The sequence below is a fragment of the Pungitius pungitius genome, chromosome 1 (assembly GCF_949316345.1).
Source record: "Pungitius pungitius chromosome 1, fPunPun2.1, whole genome shotgun sequence".
Taxonomy (NCBI): Eukaryota; Metazoa; Chordata; class Actinopteri; order Perciformes; family Gasterosteidae; genus Pungitius; species Pungitius pungitius.
The window spans coordinates 26153776-26174950 of NC_084900.1; the positions used below are offsets into that span (position 1 = coordinate 26153776).

The window sequence follows — 21175 nt, forward strand, 5'->3', positions numbered from 1 at the left end:
CAGGTGACCTGGAAGCCATCGCAGTGATTGGCCTGCTGTTATCTTCTCAAGGGGACTGCCGGTATGATGTGTGTCTGCGTCTGTGAGTGTGTGCATGTGTGTGTGTGTGTGTGTGTGATGGTAGATTAATGGAGATGATATGAATATTCAGGACAAAGAAGGCTTTCACTGTGGGAATCAGACACCACATCAGCCTGACATTCCAGAGATGGCTGGACTTGGCGTGGAAACATGCACCTGATCTTTGTAAACGCTGCTGGGCGACAGCTTTCCATCAAAAAGCACTTTCAAGAAGCTCACGTGTTTTCCCCATTTAGGCAAAAATCCACAATCACTGCCTTTTAAATGAGGTGATAACGTGCATTCGAGTGAGTTCAAGTTAACGACGATCTTGTGAAAGTAGCTTAGACTGAGAGACGGGACGGAGGTGAATCAGACGGCGATGAGGGACAGACGGAGGGGACACCTGCCCCAGAGAACTTGGTCGATAGCTGTCAGAGACGCTTCACTCCTACTGTCAGAGGCTATTAGAGGAGATCAAGTTGTTCTGGTTAGTGACCCTGGAGTTGGACACACACACACACACACGAATGACAAATTAAGAAATTATACTATACTGTAGTTCAATCAGTCAAAAACCACAAATTATTTTAAATCTCATTTATATTTGACCGATGTTTTAATGTATTCATTAGTAACTTCCTAACCTAGTGTGTAGGAGGCGACAGTAGCTTCAGCAGGCTGTTTTTCTTGTTCTCCTGAGAGAAAGGGTTAAAAGGAGAGTAAACCATGAATGAAAATCCTGTTTTCTTTTAAGGACATTTCACAGACCATTTCATTTAAAGAACATGCGCCTGCACAACATGGAGCACTTATGCTGTCATGTCCTAAATTACATCAGGAATAGCACAGAATGGTCGCTATCTCACGATTCTTTTTCGTCCTGGCTTTGTATTTTTGGCTGAAGAAACTAATTAACAAAAGTTAATACTGGACACAGCGAAAGAACCGCAGTGAGGTGCAACGCAGGTGCACCTCCCTCGAGAAGTGCCGGCTCACAACTCAAAGCTACAACAGATGCAGCTTCTTTTATTTGTTTAAAGCTGAACGGAACTATTCCTCTGAGTTAATTAGATGCTCATCAAGATCACCTGTGAAGCAGCATGTGGCAACTGGTTGCTAATGAAGAATTGAGAGCAGCTTGGTGCATTCCTCTCCTGGCCAATCAGAGTTAGACGACACGCTTTCTTTAGGTCCAACTGCACACCGAGGCTGTCTGACCCTTTCTCACTAGGGGTATGAAGCCTGGACTCTTCAGTTGAGTCATTACGAAAATGAATTTGCAATACATGTTGAACACCAGAAATACAGAAAGACACAATTGTTCAATAATTCATTCTGTTTTACTTTGACTGTCTAAATATTTCCAGTAGAAGAATTTAACCTCTGAACTCTGCTTTTCATTAATCAGTGAAGAAGTGGACACAGAGTCGTAGGCGCATACAGTCACGGGCAAACACACTAACAAGCACATATGGGAATACACACACAGACACACACACTTACAAGCTGCCATGATGATTCATGAGGGCATGATCATTTCCCTAAAGGCCGCACTTTGACCTTCGACCCCTCCCAGCTGCAGCGTAGTTCACCCTCAGAAGTCACATCCTTACAGTCGTCTGTCCTCTTCTTCTTTCACCTCCGTTTGGCTCATTCGTCGCTCCTCACCTTTTTACTTTCTGCCTTCTCCAAATTTCCTCCCGGCCTCCACTCGGAGGGAAAGTATTACGCAGTTGGAGAAATGATGGGCTCCTGTAATGAGTTTTTGTCATTCAGGAATTCACAGCTACTCATTAAGTTAACATGTAATTTCCTGCATCTGGTCATTTTTATGACTGACTTGATGGATGAACTGATGAACACAACGTATTACCTTTATGACGGACTAACTGAACAGACATCACAATAATCCTCTCCCATGCAGTGGGGAATAATATTTACATTTTACGCCACACATTTGTACAACATGTAATTTAAAGATATATACATGGTTAGACCAACTACTTTACAGATCAACGCATCATCATTAAACAGTTTGGAAAATGTCCAACGATTTTTAAAGTAGTAGCCACATGTAGGTGCTTTCATGTGAATGCATCAATTTTTACATAATATCACAGCTACAGAAATGCAAATCCTCGCCATGTCTACGGACTTACACCCGAGGGTGATTAGATTTACAACTCAGACACCAACACGGCCTTCCTACAAAATACATTTATCCACTACCACTGGCTTTGTCAAAAATCTTCCCGTTCTGAGTTTGTGTGTGTGTGTGTGTGTGTGTGTGTGTGTGTGTGCGCCCAACAAGTCAATAAACTCTTTCTCTCTGGTTCCTCCTTCTTGTCTCCTCCAAATGTTTAATAAAGTGATCACTTGTTTCCCAAAGGTTATCATTTTGCCCTTTTATATACACACAGTTCAGTCCTAATCAATTAATTTTCTTCTCACTTATCAGTTGCAGTGACTTATTGAGTCTACATGCACGGATCACCAGCCAGGAACTGTGTCCTAATCCCTGATAACCGTTACCAGCTGAGACCCACTTAGCTGCAGTAATTGGGGAACGGTGAAAGGGAAATAGGCGCGAGAAGGAGGAAAAAAGAATTACCAACAGCCTGCTAACATTTCTCTATGTTGCTCCTCATCTTTTTTTCATGTCCAGAATTGTGCAGCGAAGCCCACAAAAGCATCTTCATTTCTCATCCTCATTCGGAATCTTATTATTCTCATTTCCTTTTTCCTGTCCTCATCCTTCCACCTTTTTTCTCACCATCAACGTTTCTTGCCCTCCACCTTGAACCTGGCACCTTGACGAATGATGGCCAAAACCACAAAAAAGACCCGGATTGTAAGGAAAATCACATTTGTTTAACTAATTGATGCCATTTGAAACTTCTGGCTTCCTGCTCTTCATTTTCATGATAATTTAAAATCTATGTGTCCATAATCTCTCATGGTGCCAATGCATATGACTCTAAGCCATCTAGGATTATTTAAAAAAAGATGTGTCCTTATCAGCATGGCCTGTATCCTAAAAAGATAAAATGGCTTGCAGACAAAACACAGACGCACGTTTAATCAAACAGTCTTTCCTGTTACAAGCCACAGTGATGGATGTAGATGCAACCTACGTCTGATTGAAAGACTTTACATGTCAGTTGATTAGGAGAGGCTGCAGTGTTTCAGCGTGTGACCCAGTCAGTGTGTGTATGTTAAGAGAAAAGACACTGCACAGCACAACACTGCTTACTTCCCTCCCCTGGAAATGAATTTTTTAAACTACATTACCAGGATGGATTAGTTTTACCTGTATGAGCAGGGATAAGCACCATCTCTGAGGGACAGCTGAATGTCAGCCAGGCAGTAAGAACGGAGTGAAGTGTACTTGTCCTTACTCAAACGTAAATTATCTGATATCTGCAGTACCATTTTCAATTATATTTTAAATACAAATGTTATACTTTATTAAAATGTATCCATTCATCCAAAAGTTTCAATTAAACGACTACTTCCACACTTGGTGCACACACACACACACACAGACACACACACCAATGCCAATGTGAATGACATTGGATTCAAGTCAAAAGATAGAAAGCGAGCCATGGAAATAGAGAGAGAAATCCACACAGAAGACATTTCAACAGTCAATAACTGCAGATTATTTCCCCTTATTGACTTCAGTCAACCTCAAGAAGATAGAAGTCTGAAGAGAGTGAGTTCTCGATAAATTTGGGTGAAATATGGAGCTGAGATTTTGATTCAGAGAAAGAACCAGGAGACCACTGAAGGGGGACGAATAAGTCATGACCTGGGAGAAAGGAGATAATGGAAAGGACATGTTATTTAGGCCACAACTTAGTCATTACAAATGCATATTAGTACACATTTTAATGAGGAAAACCATACTCTTCTTACCTTCTCTCTGGCTCATCCTGTTACATGTGATCCCCATTCTCTTTGCCTTACTGTTATTTATGACCTTTCCCCCCTTGATGGGTCAACACTCAGAAGAATTGTCCTGTTTTGTCTGAACTTCTGACCTTTTCCCCTCTATCCCGGGTCATGGCAGCTGCAGAGTAACACCACAAGCTGCTTCAAAGACACTCAACCCCTGAGAGTTGTTGAGCCGTTTCTTTTTGTTTCATTAATCTTTGCCAAAGGGTCACCTAAGAACCAAAAGGGTCAGAAACGTGTAAGAAATTGTGTATAAACCTTGTTAGTTTGTTAATGAGTGCGGCGTTCAGTCAGACAGTAACAGTGTCTAACAAACTTTGGCGTCTGCTGCCCTCTAGAGGCTCTAAAGTGAACACAATATTGTTACGGTAAATGCCAAGGAAGCACTTTGAATGTGGAGCTTCTTTCATTTAAAATGCAATGGATATTAGTATCCTTAAAAGCCAATGTTGTGTCAGGAATGGCACTTATATTATGGCGTTGTTTTTTGTATTGCTCAATTAAAAAATACGATGTTACAGTTTTTCTCTATTGGTTTGGCTCATTTTTTGAAACAGAAATTACATTCTCAAAACAACTCGTGCAAACCTCCAAACCACTGGGCACTTGCTCACAACAGATTTGAATTTCTCATTCCTTTAATCAAATTGCAATTGTTTTAGAAACTCCTTGCAAATGACAAGAACAATTGCCTACAGCTTGCACACATTTCAAATGATTTAGCACATCTGTGCAAACGGTTAGGTACAATTGCCTTCAGTTAGCCCAATTGCCAATTGAATACACCTTGCTGGTCTAAACTGACTGTTGCTTCTCAGTCAAGTGGTTGTTCTCTGCAAAACATCTTGGCATAATTTCCATGTGTACATCATCACCTGCACAATAGTTCACTCCACTGTCAAAATCGTTCAGGCACATAATACCATGAAAAACATCATGGTATATACTATAATATGGATCATCGGCTTCATTTTCAGGTGCAACTAGAATTTTACTAATCAGGGGGAGTTACTCACATCCGATCACCAATCACACAGTCATTTTAGTTAGCTGACAGGTGCTATCCAGGAGTATAAATGCTTCCATCAAATATCTAGGGCTTGACCAAGTTCAGTAGTTTATGAACATGGAAGCACATGGCCAGGTAAACGAACAAGGGCAACTGCCTGTTCGAGGAAGAGGAGGAAGAAGAGGAAGAGGAAGAGGAGCAAGGGTGCGTGGTGGTGGAGTAGGGGGAAGAGGCCGAGGAGGACGAAGACAACAGGCTGTGCCAGATGCAATTCGGGCTACACTTGTGGACCATGTGGTCAACCATGGCCTCACAATGGCAGAGGCAGGTCGTCGAGTTCAGCCTAATGTGCCACGCTCTACAGTGTCCTCGATCATCCAAACATTCCGCAGGGAAAACAGGTATGTGCTCAGTCAACTATGGAATAATTGGTGGTAGAGTTACTAACTGTAGTATTCAAATGTATTGAACTAAAGTAAAAGTAAAACAACTAAATACAAATGGTAATAGTGTCTATTTGTGAATTCTAATGTCTAGGATTGCAAGACAACCTGGTGCGGGTGGCAGAAGAGCAATTTTCAGCCAACAACAGGAACAGGAAATTTGCAATATTGTCGTGGCCAACAATTCCATCACACTGCGAGAAATCCGGACCACAATCCTAGAGGACAATGCTGGCATCTTCCAAAACGTAAACGCTGTCAGCATCTCGACAATTGACAGGGTCCTGATTAAAAATCTGATGAGCATGAAGCAACTCTACAGAGTTCCATTTGAAAGGAACTCTGAGAGAACCAAGGAGTTGCGCTATCAGTATGTACAGGTAAAGCAGTGGTGTGCACTACGCCTAGTAAATTGTACAGTGTTATGCGGTGTATATCATTATGACCTGTTTGCAGTGGCGCATAGAGCCCAGTTTATTGAACTTGCAGAGAACGCAGAACATTGCCATGTAATTTGTTGTCTGATTCTACTGCATAACCAATTTACAGTAATATTGTGTTTACTGTATCGTAGAGAATAATGGAGCTGGAGGCGAATGAGAACCCTCACACCCTCATTTTTGTTGATGAAGCTGGGTTCAACCTGGCCAAAGGAAGACGGCGTGGCCGGAATGTCGTTGGCCACCGGGCAACGGTGGATGTCCCAGGACAGCGCGGGGGCAACATCACTATGTGTGCTGCAATTTCAGAAAATGGTGTAGTCACTCACATTCCAAGTATTGGCCCATACAACACCCAGAAGCTCCTAGTGTTCTTGGACCACCTGCATGCTGATCTTATCCCTCTACATGAGGGGGGTTTGGTAGGGCCTCACTTGCCTACATATGTGATTGTGTGGGACAATGTGAGCTTTCACCGTGGCCCACTCATTAGGGCGTGGTTCACTGCCCATCCAAGAATGCTGATGGTGCTCCTATCGCCTTACTCCCCATTCCTCAATCCTATTGAGGAGTTTTTTTCTGCATGGCGGTGGAGGGTGTATGAGCATCGGGCTCTAAACCAGAGGTCTCTTCTCCAGGCAATGGATGCTGCTTGTGTCGATGTCACAGCAGATCAGTGCAGGGGATGGTTGAGGCATGCACGGCGATTCTTCCCCCGTTGCATAGCAAGGGAGAATATCAGATGCGATGTTGATGAAAATCTGTGGCCAGACAGACGTGAGCGCGAGGATGAGCAGGAGAGTGAGGATGAACTCCAGCTTTGAACTCCAGCTTTGCTTTACTTTCCTACTGTATTTTATTTTTGATGTGCTTTTTTTTACAGTATTTTTTGCTGTACACATTTTCTGTTTCTGTTTTGCAATTACTGTAACAATTTCCATGGCAGTATAAGTGCAATACAGTATGTGATGTGAAACCTTGTTGGCTCCTCTTTTTTCTGTTTGATACACATATTATTCTGGAAAGAAAACATCTACTACAGTAACCATTCAGTGTCAAAGAACTAAGCCAAGATTGAAATGTGCACATGAGGATATTTCTATGGTCCACTGCCATAGTGACAAAACATCTAAACATTTTGACCTGCAGTGTTTAAACAATGACAAAGGAACTTTTCATTTTGGGGGCACTGACAATTTGTATGAGAAAAGGAATTTGTTTTGACTGATGAGTTGTCTGTTTTGGGAGAGATATGACCTTTTGCAGGTGTGCCATAGTGTTTTGCTAAACCATCTAGGTTATTTTGGCAAATGTATTTAAAGCTTTGAGAATGTCGTTTTTTCGAGAGATAGATGAGCCACAGCAATCGAGAAGGAAGTTTTCATTTTGGGGGCACTGACTATTTTTATGAGAAAATGATTTGGTTTTGAAGCTTGAGTTAACTGTTTTGGGTGAGATATGACCTTTTGAAGGTGATCTATGTAGTTGTGCTGAACCATATAGGCTATTTTACCAAATGCATTAAGAGCTTTGAGAATGTAATTTCTGTTTCAAGAATTGAGCCAAACCAATGGAGAAAAACTGTAAAGTAAAAAAAATTGAGTAACGTACGGTCGTCGTGACACTTTTATTATGAAAACCTTGGACCGGAAGTTCTATTTCACGTCTCTCCGGCAAACGGCTGAGCGGCTCGATGTCAAAGTAACGTCAGCGGGGGACATGCTGCCGACTTACACAGTCTTAGTTGTAAGTAAAACGGCATAAATAATACAGACTCCTGTAAACTGGCACTTAACCCTAAAACGTACCTTCACTCTGAAACCCTATTTTGTTAAAGGGTGCTAGCGTCACAGCTAACGGACCTGATTAGCCTAAATTACAGCATCCACGATTAATTTAACATCGAGTTAATTGAAAATCGTGACTGTCGATAAACCCCGAACGGATGCCAATGAGCTTCTCTACTTGTGTATAGTTGCCGCTTGCCTATTGTACTTTAGTAAGAATTGATTTGATTATATAGTACAGCTTGTTATGTATGTTCTGTCTCAGATGGTTGAGTCCTGATGACGTCATCGTCACTGGATTCAGACTAAAACAACATCTGTAGTGAGATGTGTCAAACAAATGCAATATCGTTTTGTTAATTCTTCTCCCTTTTTTATCCGTTAATAGACTGTCTTGGATGTTCACCTACCCGGGATCTCTCCGCTCCAGTGTACTAAATAATGGAAACCCCGAATGACAGAGGACTTGGAGCACCCAACAGTGAAGTATAGCAGCTGCTACCTGCCTGCCAGTTGAGATGTCCATGTGCTCCAAAAGAAGCTGTTAGCACCTAAATAACTGGGTTAAACGCAGTATGAGTGATTTAACAGAGTTTGAAAGATGCCAAATAGTTGCTGCACGACTATCGGGTGCATCCGTCACAAAAACTGCACAGCTGTTCAATGTGGCGAGGGGAACGGTCTCCAGAGTCATGACTGTGTACATCAAGCATGGACGAACGGCATCAGCAAAGAAGAACAGCGGGCGCAAGTCAAAGCTCACTGAAGAGGACAGACAGACACTTCTGAGGATAGTTGATGAGCACCCTGAGTATACAGCCTCAAAAATCACCTCAGAGCTGAATAGCCAACTCTCTCACACCGTGTCAGTAAAAACGATACGCCGAGAGCTCCACAAAGCCGGTGTTTTTAGAGGAGCAGCCAGTCGGAAAACGGAGGCCGACGCACAGAAGCCAGATGGAAAGAATACTAAACCTGGAACTGAAAAAGAGATTGACACTCAAAAAACTTGTGAAGAGAGCACAAGACCTGAAAGGCAAACCAAGGACAAAGAGTGGGGCACAGAAAAGACGGTGCAAAACATACCTGTATCTGAACCTCATGTGAAAGAGTACTACACAGGAGAGAGGATCCAACCTGAATCCAACGTTGGTGAGGAAGAGTACAGCACAAAAAAGCTGCGTGAAGAGAGCAGGGGACCTGAACCTCAGGCCGGTGTAACAGAATAGTGCGTTGTATTTCTGCCTTTCTAAGATGTCCTCATTGTTCATGTTAAGGGAACATCATCCCTTATTTTGACCACCGTGACACTGGGTTTGGAATTATGTTTCAGTTTCTAGGTTTTAGTATTTATTTTTTCATGCAAAATTCGGACTCCTCCCATGCTTTATTCATATTCCTTTGTAACAAGTGAATGGTAAATTTGAATGTATAATGTAGAGGGAAGTATTCAGTACTAAAAAACACAAGTATTACAATATTTGAGTGTTTTGGTTCATACCGCTGCTGTATTCTGTTGCTTTTTACTGCTGTATCTGGGCATGATTGTTGTTACATTAAAAGTTTTTGTGGTTGAATCGTCAGAATTGCATTATGTTTTATATGATCATTTGTTTGTAATGGTCATGTCCAGTGAGAATCTAGAAAATGTTGCCATTGGCTCGTTTTTCCTCAGTTAATTAAATCCAAGATGTAGAAGAATTTCTCAATCCATATAGGACAACCTGATCCTTCAATTTTCAGAACTAAGTCAAAGGAAATTTGGAGATACAGTTTTCAATAGACAGTAAGGAAAACTGTCATCTGAGATATTTACTAAAAATAAATATTTTAAGTGTGGACTCAAAGAATGCCTCTGACATCGTTTATAATTTAATGTGTATCTGTTTCATAAAAATAAACGCAACACACACGACAAACGTGCCCTGTTTAATCAATTGATTCATTTCCACAGCTGATGCACGTGTACGTCTCTCACAGTTGTGACTGCGTAGAATGACGCAACACCAACAAACCCGGAAGTGCAGCTTCAGCTGTAAACAAAGCTGTGGAAGCTGTTAAGTTAAAGATGGTGTACGTGTCTAACGGTGAGTGGTTTGTCCTGTGCCTTCAACAATTTCCAGATTTTTAGTGAAAATAGATCACGCTAGCTGTTGTGTTGACACACCTTCTTCTTTCCAGTTAAACCTTACGACTTCAACATGAAATGTGTGGTTGTAGCGCGGCTTTAAGCTGCATACAGCTAACGTAACAGTTAGCACATTAGCAGTTAGCCGAGATAGCTACGGAGCAGGAGGGACTGCTCATTTAAACAAACAAAGTTTTTTACAAGGAGATATCCACTAGTGGTTCATCTATTGCTCAGCATATAACGTTAGTTCCGCTAATAGTAGCTGGAGTGCTAACGCTATATCAAATGTTAGGCAATGTGTGTTGTGTCGCGTTCATAAGTTCTGATTCGCTGCTGGCCTGTGTGTTTAAACCATTAACTGGCAAACTGAGGAAGGAATGTGTAAGTAATCTTGATCGTAAATGCCAGTGACGTCGCAAGCTTTTCTGTTTTCCATTCAGAGATCCCTGAATCCTCTCACACGGCTTTCCGTCTCTCTCAGGTCAGGTTCTGGACAGCAGGTCCCAGTCGCCATGGCGACTGTCCTTTCTGGTCGATCTCTTCTGGGGAGCAGTGGATTTTATCGGCCTGTTGTAAGTGCTCAGTTAAATAATATTGTTTATTGTATTGTTGGCTGGACTGCTTTGAGCTAAACGGTTATGTTGGCCTCCACATGCTAACATGCTGAAGTCTGAATTTGGTGTTTACCATTTTTTAATGTAAAATGTGTCTGTTTTGTTGTCATGTCGAAAGGACAGTGATGCTTTTTCTACACCCTCATGACACCACACTGATCTTCTTTGTCCTCTTGACAGTTTCAAGACCATACTTAACCCTGACATGACGAAGGATGGAAAATCTGGTGCGTCCCGCTTCAGTGATGGCAGAGGGTAGGCCCAGTCATTTCTCTACTGTCACTAACACGGGGGACAATCCCCCTTAACATTGACGGTACCTTAATCCAATGTCTGAGGGAAAACCGCTTGTTACTAGAATCCTCTTTTAAAACGGTCCTTAATCCAAGGACATTCCTGACCTGGAGGCTGCAGTTTAAACATGATTTTAGACTGTGGCAATCCTCACTTGTGTCACTAGGATGACACAATTATTTGTTTGGGGAAAATTTTAACACTGTTAGTTGGACTATAATTTCCCTGAATGAGCAGCAGCATAGTGAGTTAAGTGTGCTCCTCGTTGATGTTTAAGTTTTGTTTTTTTTAAATAGGAGAGGATAAGACAAATTAGAATATAGTCGATGGCCTATTTTAAGACCTCCATCCTTATTTTATGTTCTTGCTTCTGTCACTTGTTTTCAGTCCTCCAGGTCCCCCTGGTGGCAGAAGGCGTATGGGGAGAATTAACCATGGTGCAGGTCCCTCTGCTCCACCAATGGGTGGGGGAGGATGAGGAAGGTGAGGATTTTTTTTTTTCAATTAACGTCACCCATATGATAAAATCCATCCCGATATCTTGTGACATCTATTTATGGAAGTCCTATAACAAAGTCAGATCAGGGTTTTTTTGGTGGCCTTAAAAATAACTCGTTTTGTTAGTTGCCTCACATATCTGGAGATGATGTGAAGATCTAACTCCTTCATCGTATAACCCTCATTTGTCTCCAGGTAAATGCCTACACTAAATGTGTAGGCGTGGGGCCTGGCACAGTGTCCACTTGCTGAGAACCTAAAGAAAGCTGATGTCACAGTGCTGAGGCCCCTCTTCGTCAGCTGCCGCTGCGACAAGCAGTTTCTTGACGCCTTTCTGGGAATTCCTACTCGTAGGGGCCAGAGAGGCCGATGCAGCAGCTCTCCACACTGCCCCGTCACCCTCTTCCTGGAAATCAAAGTTGATTGTCTTTTTTTTTGTATCTTTGTTCAATTAAAATGTGTAATGTTTAGACATGTTACTGAGTTTCGTTAATATCACATTGTGTGACGACACAGCACTCCTCTGTGTAGACCTCTGCAGTAAGGACAAATCGAGGTGGTATCCCTTTGACCCTGTTCTTAATACTTAAATTAACTACTTATTAAAATATAAGGGGTATTGTCTTTGACGAGTAAACTGGAGGCACTTTAAACTGAGATGCTTGTACTTCTTACAAGCTGAGTTACTGGGTTTATAAATTGTAATTCAATCCAATATGTTCATAACTCCAAGAAAGGTGGATTTACTGAGTCATGATCAAATGTTTATCCAAGTTGGTTGGGTTTATTTACACACATCCAAACTTTTGAAACAAGGCAACAGTTTCAATATTATTTACAGAATACAATACAACTTTTAAAGTTATACAATAACAACTATCTGGGCTTCTATTGGATGATAACAAATGAGGGTTGTTTGTTTGGTGGAAATTTTCAACATGGTGTTAGCCGGACTATAATTGCCCTGAACGAGCCGCTCCCGCTACACCTCCAGTGTGGACTCAGCGTTTGGATTCACCAGACAAAAGCAGCTCTCTCACGGAGCATTCGAACACCAAACCGCTGCCACTCCCTCTGATGGATCCACATCTCCTGAGTGGTGTCCAGACACGCCAGCACCGCTCCACCCTTCCATGATATGAGCCGAGGGTCCATGTCCTAGAGCACATGCACGTCCATATACAAGAAAATCAGAGAAGTTGTGTATTGAATGTACCCATGTCTGCAGGGTGTATGTACAGTATGTTGTTTAGCACTGATCTGAAGGAAAAGCCGACATGCAACTTTGATCTGAATCCGACTTTACAACTGTCCAACGTCGTCTACGTTACCTTTGGCCGCGTAATTACTTCCAGGTTGTCCACCAGCCTTCTGAAGGAAGGGGGCATTTTGTTGATGATGCGGTGAAGTAGAAACTCCTGAGCACCTTGAAACATGAGCCCTCCTCCCACTACAAGGATGGAGCTGTACATCTTGCGTTTGGTTTCATCGGATGCTAAAAAAAAATAATAAAAAATACAAGATGAGCTTAAATATGACACCTCGAGCGATGTAAACCATCTGTCCTCCAGATGCCTCATTACATGCGTCCTTCCTCACCACAGCAGTCGATGCTATGCAGGATGGCCTTATCCAGGCCCAGTGCCTTGCTCTCAAACTGGCTCATGATGGCAGTCTTCCTGGAGAGGTGAGCAGACAGGGGCTCTTCCACCTCCCCGACCCCCATCAGGCACTCCCCTTGTGCAGGCCCAAACTCCGTCTCCACTTTCATCCCTCCTCCACCGCTGCCACTCCCACAGCTCCTGTTTAGGTCAGAGAGCTCCCCAGCCCCTCCCTGACTGCTCATCTCCCCCTCCAAACCACCCCCGGGTCTGGACAAACCCTTTCGGTCTGCAGCAGATTTGGAGGACTTGTGAAGAAAATTGGATAATAATTGTTTTTAAAAAAAGACAGGTATCAAAGAGCCTCTACTTAACGAAGAAATAACTACTTTACAATATCTGTGTTACTGAGTGTTACCTGGTCCTGTTTGCTCTGTGTAGCCATCAGGTAGTGTTCATCATGAGGATCCTCTGAGTCTCCTTGGGAACGGTATTGAAGTGATGTCATCTTCTGACCTACGATGCCGAATGTGGTGGGGTAGAAAAGACCCATAGGTGCCTAACAGAGATGCGAGGCAGAAAAATCAAGGAGGGGACGCAAATACGGCCGTGGATAAGAAAGTACTTCCAGTACACAAGCTCCAGACTGAACATCGGAAAATAGAATATAAGACTTAATTACCTGTAATTTTTCATCTCCCAGTCGAACCTGGTAGAGAAGAGCCGGGGCTTCTGGGAGACGGATCTGGAATTCGTGATCTTTTAGTCCTGATATGTCCTATTGAAATGAAAATACGCATTTAGTATTTTATCTGAATAACTACAGATTTCTCTCTCCATTCTTGAAAAGGGCTACGGTGATATAAAAAGACACAAAGCAGTTGTATAACTGACGCCACAGTAAAACAGACCCCAACCCCCCACCCCCCCCCTTACATCCTGCTGACCAACACGTACTTGGTTGAGATGGCAGAAGGTTTCTTTCAGATGCTGCAGCAGCTGACAGTTCAGTCTGCTGGACAGCTGACAGTCTCTGTATGGAAAGCCGGCTCTCTGCAGGAGCCAGAAGAATGTGCGGGTCACATCTGAGCCTCCATAAGCCAAACACAATCTGCAACAAAGTACGACAGACAGAAAACACCATGTCACCGACGCTTGGTTCTCCCTGTCATGTCATAACTGGACCAACTAGAGGGAATGAACAAATATTATGAGGGAAAGTCAAACCTAATGCTTAACGGTAATGTTATTGTAAGGGAATGCAAAAAAAAAAAAAAAACACTGTGACATTTTTGGGGGGCAAAACAAACCATAAATGATTTATTTATCAAACATTAAGTATTGTCATCCTGTGTATGACACAGTTGTGTAAAAGGGATCCCTGATATCTGCAATTTTAGTACATCATAGTAATAAATTAAGTATAGACGGGGTCAGTCCCACCTGGAGTTCCGATGGGACACGCCATCCTCTACACAGCAAAGACTGGACTTCTGGTCTCCTACATCCACCACACAAGCACTGCTCAACCCACTGCCAAATGTAGCACACACAGACTCCTGGTGCACGATGATTGCTGCACGCACACGCACAAACACACACACACACAGAGCATGAGGCGTTGCCAATAGACCCAGCCTGCCTTAAATTTGCTATTGGAGAGGATTACATTGTGTATGTACATTTTAGTTGTGTATGCAGCCATACACTTAATACCTGAGAAGCCCATATTGAGCAGCAACATGTTGACGACTTCTTTGATGTGCTGCCTGTTACAGATGTCCGGGACCAGTAGGATGCATCGGTAATACTGCCAACAGGTCACAAAAGAGAAGCTTTAACATGAGAAAACTAGTCGCACAAGGCTTTTGTGATACTGAGCGGGGAGCTTTCTCCTACCTTTAAGTCTTTGAGGGGAATCTCCAGTTGCTTTTGAATAACATGACTCCAGATTGTCTCGAGGTCAGCCAGTACGGCGGTCAGGGAGCCTCCAGCACCAGCATGCACATTAAGCTGACCTCGGACTATCGGCCAGTGGATGTTGTAACAGTCAGAAGGATTTACATGAAGAGCCTACATTTAGAGAGGGAGAGCAGGAGAACAAAATGGATGAAACCGAAAGGAGGAGCCTTATTTCATCAGAAACGTGGACTGACCTCCTCTCCCACAAGATGATGGGGCTGGTGGGCTGTGTTGGTCCACTTCACCCTGGAGCTGCTCTCTAGTACTGCCGGACGGATCTGACAGTTATAAGCTCTGGCCTTTTTTCACACAGGTAAAAAAAAAAAAGATGAATTTCTGCACACAGCTTCACTTTTTTTTTTTTTAAAACTCCCCACACAATTTAAATGATGACATATGCAGCAACTTTCTCTCCTTCATAATCCACACCTGTTCAGCGGATACAGGCGTTCTCCTCACTCCGTTCGACATTTTCTTGGACCAGATGGCCTGGTCCACCATTTTAAGCCCGTTCTGCCTCTGCTCATTACTCTCTGCTTTCTGTCAAACAGGAAGCAGATGCAAACACACACAGTAAATTCATTCGAGCGCAGTGGAAGATGACAAAAAAATGTAATAGACCTACAGCAATGTATAAATCACACATTCGTGTGAAAGGCGGGGAAAAGGTGTTAAAATAGCATTTTAAATTAATTATTGTCCTTCTGCGGTGGTGCCTTTGCCTACAAATCATATTGTAAAGACTTGTAAAACACATGTCTGGGAAAGAAACCCATAGACGTCACACAATTATTATTTTAATCTGCAAAAATACATGTCAATGAGCAGCCGAACGAATGGCTGGGCCGTATCTGGTCATGAGTAACCTACATTCAAGCCGTCTCTCAACAGCCAGGCGTCTTCATACCGAGGCTGCCCAGGTTGTTTGTGCCTGCGCGCGATCACGTGCGGGAGTCCCACCGGCAGGTTGTCTGTGGCTCGGCCGATGCGCAGCGTCCTTGAACCAGGGTGGATGACGACTATAAAGTTGCTCTGTATTTGCTGCGAGAGAAGAACGTGTGCAAACAGAGGGAGGGGATCAACACAAACAGCCACGTCGTGCACAGTTATTACAAATCATACAACTGAAATCACTGGAATTGTGCGCTAACGGCCTTTACTCGCTAAAGGGTTTTTTTTTCCTACAGGGATGCCCCTCTCTTACAGCTGCACGCGCATAAGTGGAGTCCAACACGGACGCTTGTTCGCGGTCAGTCTTGGGAGCATTGAAACCCTGGACTTCCCACCTCACCTCCTGAAGCGGGTCCGGGATGACCGGAGGAGCGATGGGTCTTTTCACCCCGCGTTGTTGCTCCTTTTCTTTCTCCTTGTCGCGTTCCTTTTCTTTCTCCTTCCCGTTGTCCTGCTCTTTCTCAGCCTGAGTCATTGTTGTTGATGAATGTATTCGACTAAGTCGATTGATGGTGATAAATATTGAGTCGCGACGTCTTTGTGCTTCAACAACATGCAATCGTAACCGAGCACCTTAGAAAGTTGTGGAGCAGTAGATTCTACTTCCGTATTTGATCACGTGCTACAAGCTGGCGGCTTCTATTTGTCGAAAGACATTTTTACTCTGCACTGCCTCTTGTGTTTGACGAAGGTAATCACCTATCATCATATTGAAATTACTTTTTATTCTCATTTTGCATTTAGTTACTTAACTTGAGTATGTAATATTTTGAGTGGAAAAAACAACTGTAAAATAAGACTGTAACGTTTGTTAATAACCAGCCACTAGGGTTGTGACGAGGGAAAGCAGTAGACTAACAGCACTGTTTAGCTTGGAATGTAAACATTCATTTCATTTAAAGACAGAGACCCCAAAACATGCTTAATTGAGATGTCAGTGTGGTTGTAGAGCAAAGATGCGGTAAAGACTTGTCCACAGCACACTGACTACAAATCCTGGCGAGGTAATCGTTTGTACATAAGTTTGCGTAACGCATCCCATGGAAATGCAAAAATAACAAAAACAACAAAAACAAATTGCTCAGCGACACTTTTAACAAAGCCCCTGGTCTTATGGGCCCCTTGGCATTTTTGGCATAGGATTGTTCATTCATCCCTTCCCTGACACATGGGTATGAACCGTGTATTAATCCCGTTCAGGCTCAGACGATGCAGGTCTGTCCTGTAGCCACCTCTTTCGTTAATGCGAGACAATTTAATAATTTCAAATTAAATACAGATAATAAATGCATTATTTCTTAAATCTATTACACAAACAAAGAAGAGGGAAATTGACAGTATTCATCCTCTTTTAATTTTTACAAAATGACAATGATGCCGGATGATACACTAACCCAGCATGTTTGAGGTGAAAACCAAAAATGGCGTTATTACAAAATAGAGTAACTTCTTACAATATGCAGTACTGGAAAACTCAAACAAATTAATCAAGCCTGTGTTTCAGTTAGCAAAATAATCAAAGGACTATGCTGAAATACAATTGATACACTAAAATGCACTGTAGAAAGCGTAATAAAAACTCTTAAACTATTATATTATATACTATTATATATTATATATAAACTATTCTGACCCATCCTCAAACTCATCTTCAAATAATGGTAACCACAGATTTCAATGGTTCTGCCTCTCTGGAAATATTTGGCTGGTGTCCTCCGATTTTTTTTATAGCTTCCCTTAACTTCGCTGTACAGTTTTCCCTGTAGACGATCCTCGGTCTGAAGATTAAATCAGATATCTTCTTTTCATCCCGATCCGTGCTGTGAAGACTTCTGCACAGCTTGGTCAAGTCCTTCATCAAACAAAAACGCTTGCAGGCCCTTAGTTCAGGGGTGAGGTTGGAAGGCCTGGGGTCCTGCTCCTCGCTCAGCTGCACGACGCAGAACTTAGCCAGTTCTCTGGAACTCTTTGCGTGGCCCGCCACCATGTTGAGAATTAGGGGGTAAAGGTCAAGAGCTGAAGCTGGGATCGAAGGCTCTGGGAAGGTGTGATCGGGAGGACAGCGGCTGCGTCTTGAAGAGGACTGAGAAGAGAGAGTTGTTGTTGTTGTTTTTAAAATCACTCATAGCAACAGTGAGTTAAAACATGATATATTCGATATTGCATAGAAGGTACTTCCTACCTTTGGGAAGACAATGAGGACTCTTTGTGCTGTCTTGACTTTTTCTACCAACCAGCGCATTGGGCCCAGCTCTGCGATCTTCCTTTGTTGCCACATGTCTACGGCCACGCTGCATCCGCCGTACGAGTGCAGGAACTCAACCAAGGCCACCACGGCCCCCTGGAAAGCTGGATCCTCAGCAGGGTACACCACGAGGATGGGCACGAGGGCCATGGGAGGTGCAGGCAACTTTTTGAAACCCAATGACGTGGCGACGTTTGCTCCATATCTTGTATCTGCAGAATTTCAGCACTTCCTTCATTCAATCTACACATCTAGCAGGTGAAGCATATTTTGTTTGCAGCTAACAAGACTTTTTGCTTAAGGCTGAGCTCCTTTGCAATTTCGCAGAAAGGTTAGGGAGAATTTTTGCAATTTTCCAACATATGGATGTAGTAGCTATGTTACTGAGGACAGGTCTAATGCTTGTGTTCAAGATCGGTGAGTGAGTCTGTGCATCAGTCTTAATTTGAACACAAATTAACAATTTATTTTCCCTACACGTCCCTTTCATAACTAAACAAATATATATTAGATATAAAAATGGTTGTAGTTACATAATATATAGCAGGAACCCAGGGTCATCAAACCGGCCAGTCCTCCAAAGATGGCCGAGGCTATGCTGGTGAAGTCGACCATACCAGGGACAGGGTCTTTTAACTCTAGACAATCAGAGAAATGCAAATAAAACAATTACCCATTTAACTTAATGCAATTATATTTAGATTATACTGCATTTCTTTCAAGTAATGGTCAAACCTAAAAAGTTGATCTTACCTTCTGTTTAATTTTCCAAAAATAAGTTTAGTCAAAGACTTAGAATTATCAATCCCTTATCTCTTAATGTCATATCTTTTGCTTTGCATTATATACATACATTCATTAGCAAAGAAATTGGATTGCCAACCTTTACTAATTATGAAATAGACATTACCAGGGACGGGTTCTTTTAATTCTAAAGAGACAAAGAAACACAAATGAAAACAATTCCCCATTTTACTTAATGTAGTAATATTTAGATTACATTGAAGTGCTTGAAGAAATGTGCAGTCATTCCTAATGAGAATGTATTTTTACTATGTATTATATACACACATTCAGTAGCAAAAAAAAAGAAAGAGATTGCTCACCTGTAGTAACTGTGATAGGTTTTGGAGTAGTAACTGTGATAGGTTTTGGGTTAGTAACTGTGATGGACGGGTTTGGGGTAACACCTGCAAAAAATATTTTACTTTAAAAAAATGTTATGAAGTATCAAAGGAAGTGGACATTTAATAAAACAAGAACTTACATGGTATTTCGATTATGTCATACTTATATGCGAGGCCGCTTTCCGCTTGAGTCACTGGCAGATTGGCACCTTGGATGAGGATTGAGCCGCAGGGTGCATTTACTAAATAATAAAATTGTTTCTAGATTTGAAAAAGACAACAGTTATTCCATTTCCCTCCCATAAGTCTAAAATGTATGTGAGTCGTGTTGTGTACCCAAAAATAATAATCAACAAAGAAATGTAGTAGTCGAGACTCAATAACCTGCTGCAATCCACGGAGGTCTGCCTTTGCCAGAGCTGGTTTGTATTCACAGATGTACGCGTATCCCCCGTCAATCACTATCCGGGTGCCTTCCAGATATTCAATACTAGCTGCAAACCGAGAGTTTCCTACATTGTCAATGCCATGCTCTCATTCCATGTTTACCCTTTCACACAACTATTTGTGTGGGAGGGCACACGCACAAACATTTAGACACACACACACACACTCAAAACCACATTTACTGTTTCTCTACCATTGGTGGGCTGTGAGTTTGAAGTCGATGCATAGGTCAAACAAGCACAAGACAGATTACATTAAAATATGACTAACAGGGTTTAAAATGTATTCATTGTTTCTTACAAGCTTATTTTGTTGTAGCAAAGGAACAGCTTCCATAAAGTCAGCTTGATGTTATAGATCCTTTAACAAATACTTTGGTTTAGTTACAGGTCAGGGCATTGTCTATAACATTATTATAAATTATATATATATATTATCTATCATCTAACAGAGCTCAGTAACCTGAAGATGGCAATACATGGTGTTGCTTTGTACTGCCGTAACACAATCGATAAAGGTCTCTTTATTCTAGATTGTGTGTGTGTACCATGGTCTAGTACAGATTAAAGTCCTTTTCGAGAAAAAGAGTTTCTGGGAAATTTCCGCTTTCATTTGCCCAAGATCGCAGGTATACCAACTGTTATGTTTCAAGTGTTGTATCTCACCATCAATGTTGATTGCCCAGCTTATGTTCACTTTTCTTTCTCCATCAGTCACTCGCACCACTTTCAGGTCCACCAGTAAAGACGGACAGGTGTCATGGTAGGAAGGGAACTCTGAGGAAACTAACAATGGTTCAATATTTTTTAGCCCCTATTATTATTGTCTGACATTTAATCTGATGTTGTCAGATAATTCAGCTGTACTTTTAGTTGTGTAAAGCTCAATGTAAAAACATACATATTCACGAGAGTTTGGAATCGCTGACTTCACTACAGAATTAATTAAAAATCAGGCAGACAGAGCAAATGAATAACTTTGGCCCCCATATGAAATATAAACTGTATTAGTAACTGTATTGTTGTATTAGTTAGTCTTTCTTTCTTATTCTGATGGGCTAACTATATATACGATGTAGTAAACAACTACATCTATAAAAATAAAACAAATTAACAGTCAAAAATTGCTTAGAAGATGGTCTCTGTATTGGCCAAAAAATATTAATTTGAAATGAAACCCAAAGTTTCTTTAAAACCAGCAACGCTGGAGGTCAGACCTCATCAACAGTATTAATAATAAAGGACATACCAGATTCGTGACACTCCACTTCCTGAGAAAGAAATCCCATACATAGATTACTATATACACATATATTTACATCCCAGAAACAGTTACTTGCTCGACAAGTCGATAACTTACAATTTCTTGTGATGTCACCTGTGCAGCGAGACAGTAGAGCAAAATAAGTCCGACTGCCCTCATCATCGACACCTGTTTATTACCTGAATGAACATAGAACCATAATGGACAAACAGATGAACGAGGGCTACATAAACCTCTTCAATCCACAGCCTCTGACGCTTTTCCTCGCCTGCACTTGTTGGATTACATCTCAGTGACTGCTGCATACCGCCGGGGGGGGTTTCGTCACGTCAGGCAGTGA

At 42.1% G+C, this 21175-nt stretch overlaps 5 protein-coding genes across 9 annotated transcripts; 3 read left to right on the top strand and 2 right to left on the bottom strand.

Moving 5' to 3' along the window:
• Positions 1-5260: 5260 nt before the first annotated feature.
• On the top strand, positions 5261-6939 carry LOC134131229 (uncharacterized). Its single transcript, XM_062562949.1, has 2 exons — positions 5261-5855; positions 6050-6939. Exons 1-2 carry the CDS (start codon positions 5562-5564, stop codon positions 6737-6739), a joined length of 984 nt encoding a protein of 327 aa, XP_062418933.1. The 5' UTR covers positions 5261-5561; the 3' UTR covers positions 6740-6939.
• Positions 6940-7561: 622 nt separating this feature from the next.
• LOC119222225 (uncharacterized) lies at positions 7562-9543 on the top strand. Its single transcript, XM_037478682.2, has 2 exons — positions 7562-7661; positions 8091-9543. Exon 2 carries the CDS (start codon positions 8278-8280, stop codon positions 8929-8931), a length of 654 nt encoding a protein of 217 aa, XP_037334579.2. The 5' UTR covers positions 7562-7661; positions 8091-8277; the 3' UTR covers positions 8932-9543.
• Positions 9544-9656: 113 nt separating this feature from the next.
• On the top strand, positions 9657-11228 carry selenok (selenoprotein K). Its single transcript, XM_037478683.2, has 4 exons — positions 9657-9789; positions 10315-10405; positions 10628-10702; positions 11129-11228. Exons 1-4 carry the CDS (start codon positions 9771-9773, stop codon positions 11226-11228), a joined length of 285 nt encoding a protein of 94 aa, XP_037334580.1. The 5' UTR covers positions 9657-9770.
• A 768-nt stretch (positions 11229-11996) lies between these two features.
• On the bottom strand, positions 11997-16387 carry actr8 (actin related protein 8). The gene is made up of 13 exons (XM_037478668.2): positions 16094-16387; positions 15673-15843; positions 15232-15342; positions 14997-15101; positions 14740-14913; positions 14557-14650; positions 14284-14416; positions 13798-13951; positions 13523-13618; positions 13259-13399; positions 12839-13148; positions 12571-12734; positions 11997-12397 (listed from the first exon to the last, which is right to left on the bottom strand). The coding sequence occupies exons 1-13, from the start codon at positions 16226-16228 to the stop codon at positions 12254-12256; spliced, it is 1932 nt and encodes a 643-aa protein (XP_037334565.2). The 5' UTR covers positions 16229-16387; the 3' UTR covers positions 11997-12253.
• Positions 16388-16556: 169 nt separating this feature from the next.
• On the bottom strand, positions 16557-21127 carry LOC119222224 (uncharacterized). Of its 5 annotated transcripts, none has more exons than XM_037478679.2 (10): positions 20932-21127; positions 20821-20842; positions 20238-20357; positions 19510-19619; positions 19266-19386; positions 19131-19188; positions 18909-18931; positions 18532-18636; positions 17936-18210; positions 16557-17836 (listed from the first exon to the last, which is right to left on the bottom strand). In XM_037478679.2, exons 1-10 carry the CDS (start codon positions 20995-20997, stop codon positions 17405-17407), a joined length of 1332 nt encoding a protein of 443 aa, XP_037334576.2. In that variant the 5' UTR covers positions 20998-21127; the 3' UTR covers positions 16557-17404. The 5 variants fall into 5 exon arrangements, with proteins under 5 accessions (XP_037334576.2, XP_037334573.2, XP_037334574.2 ...); XM_037478676.2 differs by having other exon boundaries at positions 18882-18931; XM_037478677.2 differs by having other exon boundaries at positions 16558-17836; positions 18909-18929; positions 19105-19188.
• Positions 21128-21175: the final 48 nt, after the last annotated feature.

Coding starts and splice junctions, on each gene's coding strand:
- LOC134131229 (XM_062562949.1), top strand. CDS start 5,562: ATGTCTAGGATTGCAAGACAACCTGGTGCGGGTGGCAGAAGAGCAATT. Junction 5,856..6,049: donor TGCGCTATCAGTATGTACAG/GTAAAGCAGTGG, acceptor ACTGTATCGTAG/AGAATAATGGAGCTGGAGGC.
- LOC119222225 (XM_037478682.2), top strand. CDS start 8,278: ATGAGTGATTTAACAGAGTTTGAAAGATGCCAAATAGTTGCTGCACGA.
- actr8 (XM_037478668.2), bottom strand. CDS start 16,228: ATGACTCAGGCTGAGAAAGAGCAGGACAACGGGAAGGAGAAAGAAAAG. Junction 15,102..15,231: donor CGCCTGTATCCGCTGAACAG/GTGTGGATTATG, acceptor GTGTGAAAAAAG/GCCAGAGCTTATAACTGTCA. Junction 12,735..12,838: donor GCATAGCATCGACTGCTGTG/GTGAGGAAGGAC, acceptor ATTTTTTTTTAG/CATCCGATGAAACCAAACGC.
- LOC119222224 (XM_037478673.2), bottom strand. CDS start 20,997: ATGATGAGGGCAGTCGGACTTATTTTGCTCTACTGTCTCGCTGCACAG. Junction 19,620..20,237: donor CTGGGCAATCAACATTGATG/GTGAGATACAAC, acceptor CTCGGTTTGCAG/CTAGTATTGAATATCTGGAA. Junction 18,930..19,104: donor ACCTATCACAGTTACTACAG/GTGAGCAATCTC, acceptor TTGTCTCTTTAG/AATTAAAAGAACCCGTCCCT.